We start from the raw sequence: 17438 nt of genomic DNA, 5'->3' as shown, positions 1-17438 counted from the left end.
AGAATCATTTTTTTCTGTGTTTTGTTTTTCTAGTTTAGAGAAACGACAGCCATGTGCAGCTGCGTGCGGAGCTCCAGGGCTTTGCCGCCTGTCCTTCTCCCCAGATTGCTGCTGCCACACATGGGCTACCTATCCTCCGCCAGCAGGGGTCTGCGAACATCCGCTAACTGCATCCAGACGGTCAACACGGACACATCTCAGCTGTTGCCGCTGCCTAGCCAAGCCCGCGTGGTTATCTGTGGTGGAGGCATTGTTGGGACTTCAGTGGCGTATCACCTGGCTAAAATGGGTTGGACTGATATTGTCCTACTGGAGCAGGGAAGGTATGACATGTGCTACAAAATTTATTGATTTTCTTGGATTACTGCATTGGCCCAAATATAAGACAATGTTTTTTTGCATTGCAATAGGACTTACATTTTTTTGGTCATTTTCAGTCGTCTTACATTCGGGGTCTAGACATTGTACCTATTCACAACACTAGATGGTGACAGATATCTTAAAGGAAAATGCTGAAAACTTTGATGGTTAAGGAAGTTAAAGTTTAATTTTGTTGTTTTATCAATTTACATTTTGAAAAATCAGAAGCCATTCATTTACAAATGTGATTATACTTTAGTTTATGTATTTAAATGTTCAAATAATATGATGTGATAGAAAGTTTTTGCATGATTTAAATGAGGCAAAATAACATGCTTATTCTCTCCAATATATTGGTATTTTTTTCAGATGTACTGTCATTAATTTGTGGATAAAAATTGAATTTAGTGTTCAAAAAGTATTTTTTCAAACTTGAGTCTTGAAAAAAAAGGTTGTTTTATAATCAGGGTCGTCTTATATTCGGGCCAATATGGCTTTTGTGTTAATATTTTGTCTGACCGGCAGGTTAGGGGCGGGAACCACCAAACTATGCGCTGGCATCATCAGTGTGGCCAAGCCCATTTCCATCGAGTGCAAAATGGCCAATTATTCTAACACTCTGTACCAGCAGCTCGAGCAGGAGACCGGCGTCAAGACGGGTACGTCGTCTGGATATTCAATCGGGTGTTCATTTTGAATTTTGAACTTCGTTTTCTGTCTTTCAGGCTACGTGCAAACTGGGTCGCTGTGTCTGGCGCAGCATCAGGACCGCTTCATTTCGCTGAAGCGCCTCGCGTCAAGACTCAAGTAAGATTATTTTTTAGTATTCAATTTTAGGGTCAGGGCTAGGGGTAGGGGTAGGGTTAAGGTTAAGGTTAAGGTTAGGGTTAGGGTTAGGGTTAGGGTTAGGGTTAGGGTTAGGGTGTGTTTAAATACAATATGGTTAGGGTTAGGATAGGGTTAGGGTGTGTTTAAATATAAAATGGTTAGGGTTCGGGCTGGGGTTAGGGTTAGGGTGTGTTTAAATACAAAATGGTTAGGGTTAGGATAGGGTTAGGGTGTGTTTAAATATAAAATGGTTAGGGTTAGGGTTTGGGTTAGGGTTAGGGTGTTTAAATACAAAATGGTTAGGGTTAGGATAGGGTTAGGGTGTGTTTAAATATAAAATGGTTAGGGTTAGGGTTAGGGTGTGTTTAAATATAAAATGGTTAGGGTTAGGGTTAGGGTGTGTTTAAATACAAAATGGTTAGGGTTAGGATAGGGTTAGGGTGTGTTTAAATATAAAATGGTTAGGGTTAGGGTTTGGGTTAGGGTTAGGGTTAGGGTGTGTTTAAATACAATATGGTTAGGGTTAGGATAGGGTTAGGGTGTGTTTAAATATAAAATGGTTAGGGTTCGGGCTGGGGTTAGGGTTAGGGTGTGTTTAAATACAAAATGGTTAGGGTTAGGATAGGGTTAGGGTGTGTTTAAATATAAAATGGTTAGGGTTAGAGTTTGGGTTAGGGTGTTTAAATACAAAATGGTTAGGGTTAGGATAGGGTTAGGGTGTGTTTAAATATAAAATGGTTAGGGTTAGGGTTAGGGTGTGTTTAAATATAAAATGGTTAGGGTTAGGGTTAGGGTGTGTTTAAATACAAAATGGTTAGGGTTAGGATAGGGTTAGGGTGTGTTTAAATATAAAATGGTTAGGGTTTGGGTTAGGGTTAGGGTGTTTAAATACAAAATGGTTAGGGTTAGGATAGGGTTAGGGTGTGTTCAAATATAAAATTGTTAGGGTTAGGGTTAGGGTGTTTAAATACAAAATGGTTAGGGTTAGGATAGGGTTAGGGTGTGTTTAAATACAAAATGGTTAGGGTTAGGGTGTGTTTAAATACAAAATGGTTAGGGTTTGGGTTAGGGTGTGTTTAAATGTAAAATGGTTAGGGTTAGGTTTAAAATACAGATTAAAAAGGCAAAGCAAATTGCAGAAGAAAAACATTTTTGATGGTGGACTATCAGGGAGAATTTAAAATATATACGTATTTGTAACTAAATAAGACTGAATCAAGCGTATGGCTTATATGCACACAAAACATACAGCGTTTTTCACAAGTAGATGTAGGTAACTTACCATTTACTATTTCTTGGTTATTTTCTGTTTTGCAGTAGGAAAACAAGCGAAACTGGATGAATGTCTAACTTTGATTCATATATTTTCTCAGAAATACCACCTGAGATGATTTTTCCAAAAATTTTCCCTTCAAAGTAACACATTTATACTCCCTGTTAAAACCATGAATATGGAGGTGAAAATTGTGAATGATTGTGCGGCTTATATGCGAGAACTTGTTAAATTTAACGATTTTAAGGCATTTTTAAGGGTATAAAACCTGCAGATGCTGACTCCTACTAGCGAAAAACAGGCACTTGTCTTCCTTTTTTTCTAGAGTGTTGGGGATAAACTGCAACATTGTGAAGCCAAAAGATATCGTCAAACTCCACCCCTTGGTAAACATTCACGACCTGGTGGGGGCGCTCCACCTCCCTACGGACGCTGTTGTTTCACCGCCAGATGTCAATCACGCACTTGCAGTGGGAGCAGCTGGACAAGGCATAGTACACATAATGTCTATTTTTTTACAAAACGCGAAAACCTAATTTTTCATATTTTGTTTTTCTCCAATTAGGGGTTCAAATCCTGGAGAGAACTACTGTTCAGCAAGTTCTGGTGGAGAAAGGCCACGTGTCGGCTGTAGAGACTGACCGGGGCTCCATTGAGTGTGAATATTTCGTTAATTGCGCTGGACAGGTACATTCTTTTTACATTATGTAGCATATTTTTTCACATACCATATTTTCACGACTATAAGGCGCACTTAAAAGTCTGAAATTTTCTTTAAAATAGACAGGGCGCCTTATAATCCAGTGTGCTTTATATATGGAAAAAAATTAAAATGTATCATTCGTTGAGGGTGCGCCTTATAGTTCCCTCGCTACTTTGCGGTTCAGCTATCGCGGACTCAGAGCTTCGCGGATTCTTTTGGGAAAAAATCAAAAATACAAATATTACATTGAAACAACATATTTTACAGTTTTTTTGTTATAACATGAATTTCACTCTCTCTATCCGTATTCTATATGGTGTACTGTATACAGGGGGGTACATTTTTTTTAAATAAATAAAAATAACAAAAAATAAATAAAATAAAAAAAATAAAATTGAATTAAATTCAAATTAAGCATTTTGGAAGGGGAATCCCTACTTCGCGGAAATTCACTTATCGCGGGTGGTTCCGGTCCCCATTAACCGCGATAAGCGAGGGAACACTGTACGTCGTATTTGACGATAAAAAAAATGATGACTGAATCGTGGATATGGTTTACATGCGCATAAATTAGCAACACAATGCTAACTTTCCATGCAATCCTTATTGCCATATTTGTGGCTACAGTGGGCTTACGAGTTGGGTCAAGCGAGCGAAACCAAAGTCTCCGTCCCTCTACACGGTTGTGAACACTTCTACCTCCTCACCAAACCCCTCCAGGCGGAACTCCTCGCTGACGCACCAGGTTTCTGCCCTCATATTTGTATCGTGGTTATTTTAAATTGCCCTAGGCCAAATTGGACGCAGTGACCTTGACTTGAAACATTTCGTAAAGCCGAGGTATGTGTGTCTTACAGTGGTATTCGACATGGACGGGAGGATATACGCTCGGCCGTGGCAGGGCGGCGTGCTGTCGGGGGGGTTTGAGAAGAACCCCAAGCCGATATTTACAGAGGGACGCAATCAGCTGGAAATTCAGAATATGCAGGAGGACTGGGATCATTTTGGTGAGGGAAAACATATTTAATAGGGGCAACGTGAAATGTATTTAACACTGTGCAAGTGGAGACTTTTTATAACAAGGTGCCACCATAGATCTGTTTTCTTTGGGATACTTATTATTAAAAATTGCAACTAGAGTAAAACCTTGACTTGAGAGTATCCTAATATACGAGAAATTTGAGATACGAGGAAAAATTTGAGGCAAGTTTTGCCTTGAGATACGAGAACAATCTGAGTTACGAGGAAATTTCGAGTCAAATTTTGCCTTGAGATACGACAACATTTTGAGATAAGAGGAGCATTTCCAGTCAATTTTTGCCCTGGGATACGTCAAACATTTGAGATACAAGGAAAATTTCTAATCAATTTTTGCTTTGAGATATGAAAAGAATTTGAGATGCGCGGAAAATTTCGAGTCAATTTTTGCCTTGAGATACGACAAAGATTTGAGATAGGTGCAACATTTACAGTCAATTTTTGCCTTGAAATACGACAAAAAATTTAGATACGAGGTCAATTTTTGCCTTGAGATACGAGAATCATTTGAGATACGAGGAAAATTTCAAGTCAACTTTTGCCTTAAGATACAAGGAAAATTTCGACTAAATTGTATTTAGTTCATTTCTATGTGAAAAATTAACTTGATACAAGCTCAATCCCGGAATGCATTCAGTCCCTATCTCAAGGTATTACTGTATAAGATTTTCTGTACAGTTTTTGGTTGCTTAAAATGTTCACCTCTTCTCTTCTCTGTATAGAGCCCATGCTCAACTCCTTACTTAGAAGAATGCCTGGGCTGGAGTCAGCTGAGATCCAGCAGCTGGTCAACTGCCCTGAGTCCTTCACACCAGATATGCGTTGTCTCATGGGTGAAACGCCGGGTGTCTCAGGCTACTTCGTTCTGGCGGGCATGAACTCCTCCGGTCTGGCCTTCGCTGGAGGAGCTGGCAAGTGAGTAGAAAATGGGGCGTGGCCTTTCCTAACACAGTGCATAATGCTACTGTTAAATTTAAACAAGTTTATCGTGTTCTTTTTTAAACAAAAAGAACAGATATTTTCATATTTGGCTGGCACTACTTATACTCAAATATATACTAAAATATACTAAATATATGTACCGTATTTTCACGACTATAAGGCGCACCGCATTATGAGGCGCACCCTCAATGAATGACATTTTTTCCATATATAAGGCGCACTGTATTATAAGGTGCACTGGATTATAAAGTGCACTGGATTATAAAGCGCACTGGATTATAAGGCCTACTGTCTATTTTGGAGAAAATTTAAGACTTTTAAGTGCGCCTTATAGTCGTGAAAATACGGTAATCCATAATATTTTAATATTTCATTTAGGTATCTGGCCGAGTGGATGACCTACGGTTACCCTAGCGCCAACGTGTGGCCATTAGACATCAAGCGTTTTGGCAACCTGCAAAGCAGCCGCACTTTTTTGCGACACCGCGTGATGGAAGTCATGCGTGAGTCCCTGTTTTGTTTTGGACAGCTACTTATCGTATTTTCTCGCGTATAAGTCGTATTTGTAACAAAAACAAAGATGACTGAATCAAGGGTACGGATTATATGCGTATGAATCTTTTTCACCAATAGATATCAGCAAAGTAGCATTTACTATTTATTTGTTATTTTCTGTTTTGCAGTAAGAAAACAACCATTACTGGATGAATTAATTCCTTTTGATATTCACCCTAATAATGTGCTTTTGATTCATACAGTATCTCAGAAATACCATTTGCGATGATTTTTCTTAAGATTTTCCCTTCAAAATAAAACATTTGTAGTCCCTATTAAAACCATGAATATGAGGGTAAAAATTGTAAATCAGGGGGCGGCTTATGCACGAGAAATTATAAAATTCAATGATTTAAATGCAATTTTAAGGGCTTATATGCAAGTAAATATACCTTTTTTTTAATCTGAAGGACCGTTAAACTTCATGTGTGTGCTTATACATGTATTTTTGTGTACGCAGCACTATTGTACCGACTAAAAGTTCCTCGCTGGGACTTCCAGACGGGACGGCAGCTGCGAACAAGTCCACTCTACGACAGGTTGGACACGCAGGGAGCTCGCTGGATGGAGAAACATGGCTTCGAAAGGCCAAAATACTTTGTTCCTCATGGCAAAGGTAATCAAAATATTTAAAAATGCTATTCTATATATCTATATATAGCGCCAATTTTTCTTTGCTCCTCCAGATCTTCTTTCTCTGGCCCAGAGCAAGACCTTCTACAAGCCCGACTGGTTTGACATTGTCGGGGCGGAGGTTAAATCCTGCAAGGAAGCCGTTTGCGTAATTGACATGTCCTCCTTCACCAAATTTGAACTCACTGTAAGTCTACTTGGCATGTAGTAGTATGTACCTTTTGCTGATGGGCTTGTTTTGAACCAAAAGACAATTGTTGCACTATTTAAATTTTATTTTTTTGGAAAAATGGGTGTTTAACAAATAAAGATTGGGTTTATACACCACCATAAAAAAATTCAAATCTCTACGTTACACGGTTTGGACAAACGTAGCGAGAGAATGTTAACATACACACACACACACACACACACCCACAAATCATGCTATATAAGGCTTATAATTAAAAAAAAAAATCCTGGATCACTTTAGGTCGTGCCGGGGTAACTCACACTGTCTTTAAATTTAAGACACGAGAATTTTTTTTTAGCCAATTTTTGTCTTGAGATACGAGCAAAGTTTGAAATATGGGGGAATTTTTTTCAATATTTGCCTTGAGATACGAGGAAAATTTTTATTAATTAGTATTTAGTTCATTTCTATGTGAAAAATTGACTTGAGATAGGGAACGCATTAAGCTCATATCTCAAGGTATTACTCTATGGGACTTTTCTGTACAGTTTTTGGTTGGATCCCTTTAGGTCATGTCGGGGTAACTCACACTGTCTTCTACTCTGTCCTTCTGTACTTTAGTCCTCTGGTGACGAGGCTCTGGAACTGCTGCAGCACCTGTGCTCCAATGACTTGGACGTTCCGGTGGGACACATTGTCCACACGGGAATGCTGAATCAACAAGGAGGCTACGAAAACGACTGCAGCGTCGTTCGCATCAGCAAAAACAGGTTGAGGCATTCGTTTTAAAGCCCGGGTGGATGATAGTGGGATTTACCCTATTTCTTCTCATATTAGCCTCGCCCACATATAAGTCGCATCCTTAAAATTGCCTTAAAATCATTGAATTTTACAATTTACTCGTGTAAGACGCCCCCTGATTCACAATTTCACTTCCATATTCATTTGAGAAAATATTTTAACTGCCATTGCCCGGTGAAACATGATCACTCAGTGCCAACCCTCCCAGATGAAATGGCTTGGACATACAATGAATAACAATAATGACCGTATTGTCCGTCTCTGCAGCTTCTTCGTCATCTCCCCAACAGACCAACAAGTACATTGTTGGTCATGGATCAAGAAACACATGCCCAATGACCCACATCTCCACCTAGAGGACGTCAGCTGGAAGTACACAGGTAAAGCCATATCCTACTTAGAGGTAAGATCTTGAACCCGAGCCCGAACCTGACCCGAATTTCAAAATGTCAATCATTACTTCGGCTTCAGGTCATATTTAGTTCATTTCTATGTGTCCCAACATAGGAGAAATTTGAGATACGAGGAAAATTTTGAGGCAGTTTTTGCCCTGAGATACGCAGAAAATTTTGAGGCAATTTTTGCCTTGAGATACGACAACATTTTGAGTAAATTTTTGCCTTGAGGTATGACACAATTTTGAGATAGGATGCACATTTCCAGTCAATTTTTGCCTTGAGACACGACAAACATTTGAGATACAAGGAACATTTTAGAATACATTTTTGCTTTGAAATATGAGAAAAATTTGAGATACGAGGAACATTTCGAGTCCATTTTTGCCTTGAGATATAAGAAAAATTTAGATTAATTTGTATTTAATTCATTTTGATGTAAAAAAAATGACTTGAGATACGAGCTCGATCCCGGAACACATTAAGCTCATATCTCAAGGTATTACTGTATAGGGCCAGCCTTCTTTCTCACTGAATTTTTTTTTAATACTAAATGATGTGTGGTCTCTTTGGGCTACTTTTAAAAAAACACTGTTAATAAAGGTTTTTAAAAAAAAAAAAAGACACCATCTCTCATTTCAGCTTTAAATCTCATTGGACCTCGTGCCATGGACGTTCTGGCCGAGTTGTCCTACGTTTCCATGACGCCCGATCATTTTCCCTCCATGTTTTGTAAGGTGGGTTAACACAACTTCATTTTCAGTGTATAAATGTAAAATGTTATCACGTTGTTGTGTGTTTACAGGAGATGAGCGTAGGCTACGCTAACGGCATCCGCGTGATGAGCATGACGCACACTGGCGAGCCGGGTTTTATGCTCTACATCCCCATCGAGGTCAGCCGGCTTTGCAAATTTTATCCCTGCCATCTAAATTGATAGTTTTTCATCAATATCTCGCAAAACATGTTGTTTTCCGCAGTATGCGCTACACGTGTACAACGAAGTCATGTCAGTGGGTCAGAAGTACGGAATCCGCAATGCCGGATACTACGCGCTGCGCAGTCTACGTATTGAAAAGTTCTTTGCCTTCTGGGGACAAGACCTGGACGCTTTCACCACGCCGCTAGAGTGCGGACGGGAGTTCCGTGTTAAATTTGATAAGGTAGGCAAGACAGACCAGAATTGGCAAATACTATGAATTTTTCGTAGTTAACTATGCCAGTTTTGACCAAACTACTAAATACGCATTTAGTATCAAGAGCAGGGAAAATAAAAAAAATACTGTTTAATAACAGTACAGTTTAATATCTAAGTACAGTTTAATATCTAAGTACTGTTTAATATCTAAGTACTGTTTCATATCTAAGTACTGTTTCATATCGAAGTACTGTTTCATATCGAAGTACTGTTTGATATCTAAGTACTTTTTAATATCTAAGTACTTTTTAATATCTAAGTACTTTTTAATATCTAAGTACTCTTTAATATCTAAGTACTGTTGAAACCAGCTCTCAAAATTATATTCATGAGAGAGAGTTTAATATCTAAATATCTAGTGTTTTCAACAGTACTTCAATACTAAACAGTACTTGGATATTAAAGTACTGTTTAATATCTAAGTACTGTTTGATATATAAGTACTTTTTAATATCTAAGTACTCTTTAATATCTAAGTACTGTTGAAAACAGCTCTCAAAATTATATTCATGAGAGAGTTTAATATCTAAATATCTACTATTTTTCACAGTACTTCAATACTAAACAGTACTTGGATATTAAGCTCTCTCTCATGAATATAATTTTGAGAGCTGGTAACAGTAAACTCAGTCACCATTTGACCGGCGACCAAAAGACCGGCGACCAAAAGACCGGGCGACCAAACGTCCGATCACCCAAACCACAACTTTCTTTTTCTGCACTTGTCAGGACACCGACTTTGTAGGCCGCTCGGCCCTGCTTCAACAACGCCACGACGGCGTACGTCGCCGCTTCGTCATGCTAGTCCTGGACGAACACGACACCGAGCTGGACCTATGGCCCTGGTGGGGCGAACCCATCTACTGCAACGGGACGCTAGCCGGCACCACTACCAGCAGCGCTTACAGCTACACTCTCGAGAAGCACGTCTGCCTGGGCTTCGTATCGCCACCCCCCGGACCCGACGGCCTGCCCACCGCCATCACCCCGGATTTTATCACCCGGGGGGACTACGAGGTGGAAGTAGCCGGGCAGAGGTACCCGGCTAAAGCTAAGCTTTACCCCTTTAGCTCCTTTTTTAGCCAGCAGAACCAACGTAGACGCAAGGACGACTTGGAGCTCAGCAACCTGCAAGGCGAGTGATGTTGATGTCGCCGTCGCTTTAAGTGCAATATTTAGAGGACAAGTGGATGAAAAAGTCGGCCATCTTTTCATCAGTCTGACGTCCGAGTGCCTGGTGGGAGGTCACGACCCGTCTTCTGCAGGTGATTCAAATTAAATACTTGCATGCTATTTTTTATCGGTTTTTAAGTTGATTTTTTTTTTAAATTGGAGAAAAATATGGAAAAAATTGCAATGTCGCCATTTAAAATGCATTTTTTTTTAATGTTGGGGTGACCTAAAAAAAATGAATTTTTATTTGATTTTTTTTTTTATCGGAGAAAAATATGGAAAGAATTGCAATGTCAGCATTTAAAATGCATTTTTTAATTTTGGGGTGCCCTAAAAAAAAATCTAATTTTTATTTGATTTTTTTTAATCGGAGAAAAATATGGAAAAAATAGCAATGTCAGCATTTAAAATGCATTTTTTAATGTTGGGGTGACTTAAAAAAAATCTAGATTTTGTTTGATTTTTTTTTAATTGGAGAAAAAATTGAAAAAATAGCGATGGCGCCATTTAAAATGCATTTTTTAATGTTGGGGTGACTTAAAAAAAATCTAGATTTTGTTTGATTTTTTTTTAATTGGAGAAAAAATGGAAAAAATTGCAATGTCACCATTTAAAATGCATTTTTAATGTTGGGGTGACCTAAAAAATCGAATTTTTATTTAAATTTTTTTGAATCGGAGAAAAATATGGAAAAAAAAATGCAATGTCACCATTTAAAATGCATTTTTTAATGTTGGGATTACCTAAAAAATCTAATTTTTATGGGTTTAAAATGCCTCCTAATATTAAATATAGTTATCATGTTAAGTCATATTACAGAAGTCTTAAATGTTAATTTTCAGATGAAAATGCAAAACATATGCAATATACTGTAGTTTTTTTTAATCATACATCAAAATGTATATTTTACTTTCTTGGCTTTTGTCATGTAATGACGTTGTAAGGCCCAAATATCCTAATTTATTCCCCTAAAATCAATTATAAATTGCTTTTTTGTATATAAAAAAATAGCCAAAATATATCGGGAACTTTTCCTGAACTATTCTGCTTAAATCCAGTAAAAAAGTGCTTAAATATCTTATTTTCAACACAAAATCCTGTTTTGCTGTGCAATATGTACGTCATCATTTTAATCATTGTAACATATCATTTTTAAATCTGAACTATTTTGTTCATTTCTATGTCACTTATGAAGGGCTTATGTTGACTATTCGTACTTCTCCATTTTACTGCATCTCGTGAATGAATACATGAAGTCTGACATCCACAAAACTTGTCAAATAATATTTAAAAATATTTAAACAGAAGACAAACAACCCAAAACATAGATTTTTGTTATTGTTGTTGTATTGGTAACAGTGCATCAAGTCATAATACAAATAAAAAAGTCACATATTTCGAGGTCGTGTTTGTCGTCTAATCAGCTGACTCCGCCCACTTTCTGTCCTGATGAAACTGAGCCAAAATGGCCTCCCATAAGATTGTGTTTTGATCAGATCCTTCGGGCTTTGCGTGGCCGACAACCGTTGTGTGGCACGGGTGTGTTGTCACTGATGGAGACCACCTCGAGACCCCCCATGGTTAAGCCTTTGATGGCAGACTGCAAAAAAATACAAAGAAATATGAAACTGGCTAAAATTTGCAACATAAAAAAACTAGATAAAGGTTAAAACATGTATCTTATCCCCCAATTGTACTATCAAGTCAATAGATATATATTTTTTACGTTTCCTTGCTAATTGTCTGCCATTGTTTTTGACTAAATCGGACATCTGGCACCCCCAATTATTGAAAAAATAAAATCTAATGTTAAGCTAACTCACCAAACGTCCCGGTCCCAGACCTTTAACGACAACACGGACAAACGTCACCCCCTTGGCTGTAGCTTTCTGCTCATAAGGATAAAAAAAATGAAGAATGTAACAAAAATTTAATGTATTATTGCAGATTAATAATGGCTAACGAATGCGTACGGCTGCGGCAGCGATTGCGGCAGTCTGGGCAGCGATTGGCGTGGATTTCTTGATGTTCTTGAAGCCTTCTGTCCCACAGGAAGTCCTTACCAAGGACTGGCCTTGACTGTCTGTCAGTTGGATGTGTGTGCTGGGAAGGGGGTGAAGAAGGCCGTCCAATGTTACATGATACCACCAAAATTTGGCCGTCTTGTATTAAAATGAACATTCGATCATCGCCAATTCACTAATACTTCACGTTTTTTTCTGCTATTATTTTATAAACTTCATGGTATGTGTAGGAGACCCATTTTGCGATTGTTTCGATTATCGCGGCCATATGTGGTCCGCATTATCCGCGATACTCGAGGGATTACCGTACTTGTTATATGTAGCTTTGATATGCAGGATGTGCAACTCCTCAAACTTCTTTCCAGCCCACCTAAGTGGACTCTCTTGTCCAGGCATGGGGGGAAAATGACTGTGGGGGGCAATTCACTTAATTATTAGCCATTTTGAGAAGAAATAATCATGTTCTCCATGTTGTTATGAATTGAAATACAAGTTACCTAAAGTCTCTGGAGGCTTCAGATGATTCTTTGCTGGTCATTGTGGTCTCTTGGAGCCTAACAGGGGTGCTTTGGAACGCCCTGCTGCTTCTAAATGCAATATGACATGCAAAAATATTAATTTTAGCTCATTATGTATTTTTACCTGAGGCACACTTCTGTATTGCAGACGCTTGCTAGGATAATGGTTAGCATTCGGCAGAAAAAAACGACTTACAATGTTATTCCGTTGAGGGCAGCTTTTCGGCAAGCTCCGTTTAAGGAGGTTAAGGCTGAACATGTTAGTTTAAACATTTTCTACGTATTAAAACTTAATTATCATTGTCTTAACAACACCAGAAACGTGACATTGAGATCTCCGAGGAATCTGTCGTATATATCGTACATATACGATATCTTAAAGCAGTGTCAGCAACGTGTGTAACTGACGGCCATCTTGTGTCAGTTTTTCAGTAGGTCATCGCTTAAGTGGGGCCAGCAACCTGTGTAAATGACGGCCATCTTGTGTCAGATTTTCCGTCTTCGCTTTTGGTAAGAGATTTTCTCATTTTTTTTATAGATTATTCACATCATTACACTCATAAAATTTATTAAAATTGTAATAAATCATTCAAATAATTATAATGTGAAGAAATATCACATAAAACTTTTGTTGTCTTGCTTTACAAGTCGTTTGTAGTTGGTGATGTTGTTTTTCGGAAGACCCTAAACGTTACACTAAAGATGGCGGCTCCCTGTGGAAGGGTGGCAAGTCGGCCTCTTATATGTTTTCTTTCACGTTATGAAAGAAACCCGGTAGCAAATTCTATATTTCGTCCTTTTTCCAGTAGTTCCTTATGCCGGGCAAATTTGCGGAGGAAAACAGCCCCAGAAACACCGCGTTCCCCGTGGAATCTGATGGCTGCCGTGTGTTTGCAGCGTCTGCCGGTCATTTCGGCTGATTTGAGTCCAATAGAGCAACGCTTTGCTCGGATGATGCAGCAGGTGCGTCTAATATACCACACTAAACAAATATTGCAATTATTATTGTTATTTATGTTCTTTTCAATACAATAAAATACACAAATATTTAAACATTTATGTATGTACTGTTACATGATAGTTACTGATGTGTGTATTGTAATAACATTACGTATTATTGACTTGAACTTTTCCTGTTTTGTCAGATGGAAATGGAGAAAAGCATTCTTTCCGACCACGAGCTGCGATTGATGGATGACGCAGAACGCCTGAGGAGGAAACAGTCAGCAGAGGCTGAAGACGATGACGACGAAGACGACCACAGGGAGCAAGATATCGTGCTAACGCAGGATCTGGAGGATGAATGGGAACGCAAATTTAAGGAATTCCAGCCTGCCCCCAGGGTCATAGGTCAGGAACACTACCCTATATAATACTTTTACAACTTCTTTGTAACATTTTCTCAGTTTATTTTAGTGCAAACCCACGTTAGTCCTAACCTGTCTAAATACAGATTTTTAAATATGAAAAAATAACATTTTAAAAATCAAAATCACTAAATATTGGGCTTGATGTGGGAAACAGCACCCTCTTGTGTCCAAACATGATGACTACCTGTCAAGCCACAGTTTATTTTAGTGCAAACCAGCGTTAGTCCTAATTTCCTTAAATGTAGGATTCTAAATATGAAAAAAAACATCTTAAAAATCAAAATCACTCAATATTGGGCTTGATGTGGGAAACAGCACCCTCTTGCGTTCAAACATAATTACCACCTGTCAGAGCATTGCGTCGGAATGCTGCCACTAGTGGACACAAGCGCAAGTGCACCCAACTTTTCTTTTATATTCCACCAAAACACACGTTAAGAGCAATTCAGGCCTTATTTATATGTAATATTTTAAAAAATAATTTATTATTGACTTAATTGACAGTTGCTAATAGTTTCCACGACTGTCTTCGCTTATGGTCCTACAGATGAGGTGGACAAGGACCTCGGCTCGTCATCTCGTCTCCTATCCGAACCGTTGGTGCTGCTGTCCCAGCAACAGGTGGGAAGCGACAAGCTCTGGCTCCTGCCTCAGGCTCAGTGGATCCCCGGAGAAACGTTGAGAGACACCGCCCAGAGGGCGCTCGCCTCCATCTCAGGTATTTGGACACCACCTAACAGCTGTGGTCTCAAAACAGCAGTACCCCATTCGCCAGAGAAAGACATTTAAGGTTTTAAACGCCACACACACACACACACACCAAGCCCTCGTCGTTCATTCATTCATTATATGAACTGCTTATCCTCAAGGCTCACAGGGGGTGCTGGAGCCTATCAGCGTGGATTTTCCCATTTTTATGAACTTAAATATATATATATATATATATATATATATATATATTATTATTTTTTAAGTTCATAAAAATGCAAAAATCCACATTGAAACTCATAAGCGGAAGCCACTCTTGCTACTATGACTCAGAATTGGAAAAAAAATAATTAATAAACAAATACATAAACAAATAAATAGTTACATTAATAAACAACACACAAATAAACAAATACACAAATAAATTAATAAATACACAAATAAACTAATAAATAAACACACACCTAAACTAATAAATAAACAAACAAATACATAGATATACATAAATAACTACATATATAGATGAATACGTATAAAATAAAAACATAACGTATAAAAACGTAATAAATATATCAATAAATACATACACAAACAAACAAATACATAAACAAATAAATAGCTAAATATATCAATGAATATATAAATACACTAATGCATGCATAAATAAATAAACATAAATAAACTAATAAATACATAAACAAACAAACAAAAAATACATTAAAAACACATTAAAAATACAAATTAATAGCATTAAAAAAATAGAAAAATAGTGAATTCGCAATAAGTAAAGTCATGATAAACGAGGGATTACTGTACCTGTACAATCCTTGCTGTGATCTGAAAATATGCTAATTGGATTGATTTTTTTGGGACTTTATCCTTTGGCAGAGCCTGCCCTGGAGGCCACCTTCCTGGGCCCGGCGCCGTGCGGCGTGTACAAGTACAAGCTGCCCAGTGCCACGCGCAGCAGCACATTGGTGGGGGCCAAGATCTTCTTCTTCAAAGCCTTCGTGACACGTGACGCCGCATCCAAAGCCGAGCCCAACGGCCCCCTCATGTGGCTGAGCAAACACGAACTGCAGCGCTTCCTCAAGCCGGCCTACGGGACCAAAGTGGAGAGCTTCGTCTTCGCCATGTGAATCGAAAAATTGCCCATTTTGTTTCGATGGTGCAGGTAGAGTTAATCTGTGTATTTCTGCTGTCTTTCCTTGTATAAATAAAACTTTTTTTCGATATATTAAATATTTACCCTGCTTGATTCTATTTTCTTTGCAAAGAAACATAAAAAATATTTTAAAATGTTTTAAAATTATATTTCCATATTGATGACAGGTATATATGTTTTTTTTAACCTAATTACTATTTTGACATATGTAATATAATTCATATAAAAAAAGTAATCAGACATAAAATGTTTAATTTATTTTGGTATTATTTTAAAAAATTAATTCCTTTTATTATAATTTATTCATGCTATTTAATTTTTTGGTATTTAAAAAACAAATGCATTTTTATTATAATTTATTCATACACTTTTATTTTTTTGGTATTGTTATTTGAAAAATAATATTCCTTTTATTAAATATTAATTTGTATTTTTAAATGCTGATAGAGTGTATTAATACAAAATATATAGTATATTTAATATTTAAGGAAATATATTTAAACGATTCAATTTCCTTTATGTAAACTAATACTGTATCACTAACTATTTTCAAATAATAGCAATCTATTTCATTCAAATGTAAGTTAAAGTTATTAAAATATGATTCCAAATACTGCCAACGTTCCAATAAGAAAAAGGAAAAATAGCCATTCATTTCCATTATCCACAAGCGCAGTTCCTTCAATGACCGCTAAGTGTCACTGTTGCCACACGGACTTTACGCGCATGCGTAAAATCATATCGCGTGGTGACGTCTCACCTGTTGTCAATTGAGTCTAAAACCAGCTTCCGTGCCGACGCTGAAACTTGCACGCTCTACTAATCAGGCCAATCTACAGTTTTTTTGGGTCACTTTTTCCTTTTTTTGTACTTTTTTAAAATTATAAAACACCTTCAAGATTTCCAGATGTCCGCCTGCCTGATTCCGATGATGTTTAATGGAGATCTAACTCATGCACGAAGGTCAGACACACAAACAAATGCTGTCAAACAAATGGACATGACCGCTATTTTACTTTTATTGTTGTTGTGTTCTTCCTGCTGACAAAGTACATTTTTCCGTTTGTATTCAAAATAACTCACAGATGAATTATTGGATGATCATCAAACTAGCAGGATATGTTTCTAATTATAAAATATACTTAAACATGAAAAAACACTAAGCACTGGTGTCAAAGTGGCGGCCCGCGGGCCAAATCTGGCCTGCCGCATCATTTTGTGCGGCCCAAGAAAATAAATCATGAGTGATGACTTTCTGTTTTAGGATAAAATTAAAATGAAGAGTATAGATTTCCTGATTTCCCCCTTTGAAATCAATAATCGTCATTTTTTATTAGTTTTTTTCTGCATTTTTAGTTGAAAAAATATTTTGTAAAATCTAAAAATATGTTCAAAAAAAGCTAAAGTAAACATTGTTCTAGACCTATAAAAACTGAATATTTCTATATTAATATTTTTAATCCAGTTCTTTTAAATCAATAAATGTCATTTTTTAATCATTTTTTTCTGTTTTTAGTTAAAAAATATTTGTTAAAATCTAAAAAATATATATAAAAAAGCTAAAATAAACATTGTTTTAGAT

At 37.4% G+C, this 17438-nt stretch overlaps 4 protein-coding genes across 4 annotated transcripts in view; 3 read left to right on the top strand and 1 right to left on the bottom strand.

Moving 5' to 3' along the window:
• Positions 1-36: 36 nt before the first annotated feature.
• Positions 37-11469, top strand: pdpr (pyruvate dehydrogenase phosphatase regulatory subunit). Its single transcript, XM_077713730.1, has 17 exons — positions 37-323; positions 886-1019; positions 1086-1167; positions 2787-2950; positions 3027-3148; positions 3792-3909; positions 4022-4171; positions 4925-5117; positions 5523-5647; positions 6160-6315; positions 6386-6519; positions 7126-7274; positions 7573-7685; positions 8343-8437; positions 8506-8595; positions 8681-8863; positions 9628-11469. The coding sequence occupies exons 1-17, from the start codon at positions 52-54 to the stop codon at positions 10039-10041; spliced, it is 2694 nt and encodes an 897-aa protein (XP_077569856.1). The 5' UTR covers positions 37-51; the 3' UTR covers positions 10042-11469.
• mrps11 (mitochondrial ribosomal protein S11) lies at positions 11389-13022 on the bottom strand. Its single transcript, XM_077713731.1, has 6 exons — positions 12810-13022; positions 12593-12679; positions 12406-12504; positions 12045-12174; positions 11895-11960; positions 11389-11671 (listed from the first exon to the last, which is right to left on the bottom strand). Exons 1-6 carry the CDS (start codon positions 12884-12886, stop codon positions 11564-11566), a joined length of 567 nt encoding a protein of 188 aa, XP_077569857.1. The 5' UTR covers positions 12887-13022; the 3' UTR covers positions 11389-11563.
• Positions 13023-13276: 254 nt separating this feature from the next.
• On the top strand, positions 13277-15927 carry mrpl46 (mitochondrial ribosomal protein L46). Its single transcript, XM_077713465.1, has 4 exons — positions 13277-13576; positions 13759-13963; positions 14531-14701; positions 15580-15927. The coding sequence occupies exons 1-4, from the start codon at positions 13316-13318 to the stop codon at positions 15828-15830; spliced, it is 888 nt and encodes a 295-aa protein (XP_077569591.1). The 5' UTR covers positions 13277-13315; the 3' UTR covers positions 15831-15927.
• Positions 15928-16636: 709 nt separating this feature from the next.
• LOC144194522 (uncharacterized) overlaps positions 16637-17438 on the top strand; it is a 72921-nt gene continuing 72119 nt past the window's right edge. Inside the window, exon 1 of the mRNA XM_077713643.1 lies at positions 16637-16819. Within this exon, the coding sequence (XP_077569769.1) occupies positions 16810-16819 (10 nt within the window). The 5' untranslated portion in view covers positions 16637-16809. The remainder of the gene's footprint in view (positions 16820-17438) is intronic.

Source organism: Stigmatopora nigra, chromosome 3 (genome assembly GCF_051989575.1).
Source record: "Stigmatopora nigra isolate UIUO_SnigA chromosome 3, RoL_Snig_1.1, whole genome shotgun sequence".
In the NCBI taxonomy this organism is placed as follows: domain Eukaryota; kingdom Metazoa; phylum Chordata; class Actinopteri; order Syngnathiformes; family Syngnathidae; genus Stigmatopora; species Stigmatopora nigra.
Note: the sequence above shows the minus strand (reverse complement) of the source record. Positions and strands in the feature narration are given on the sequence as shown.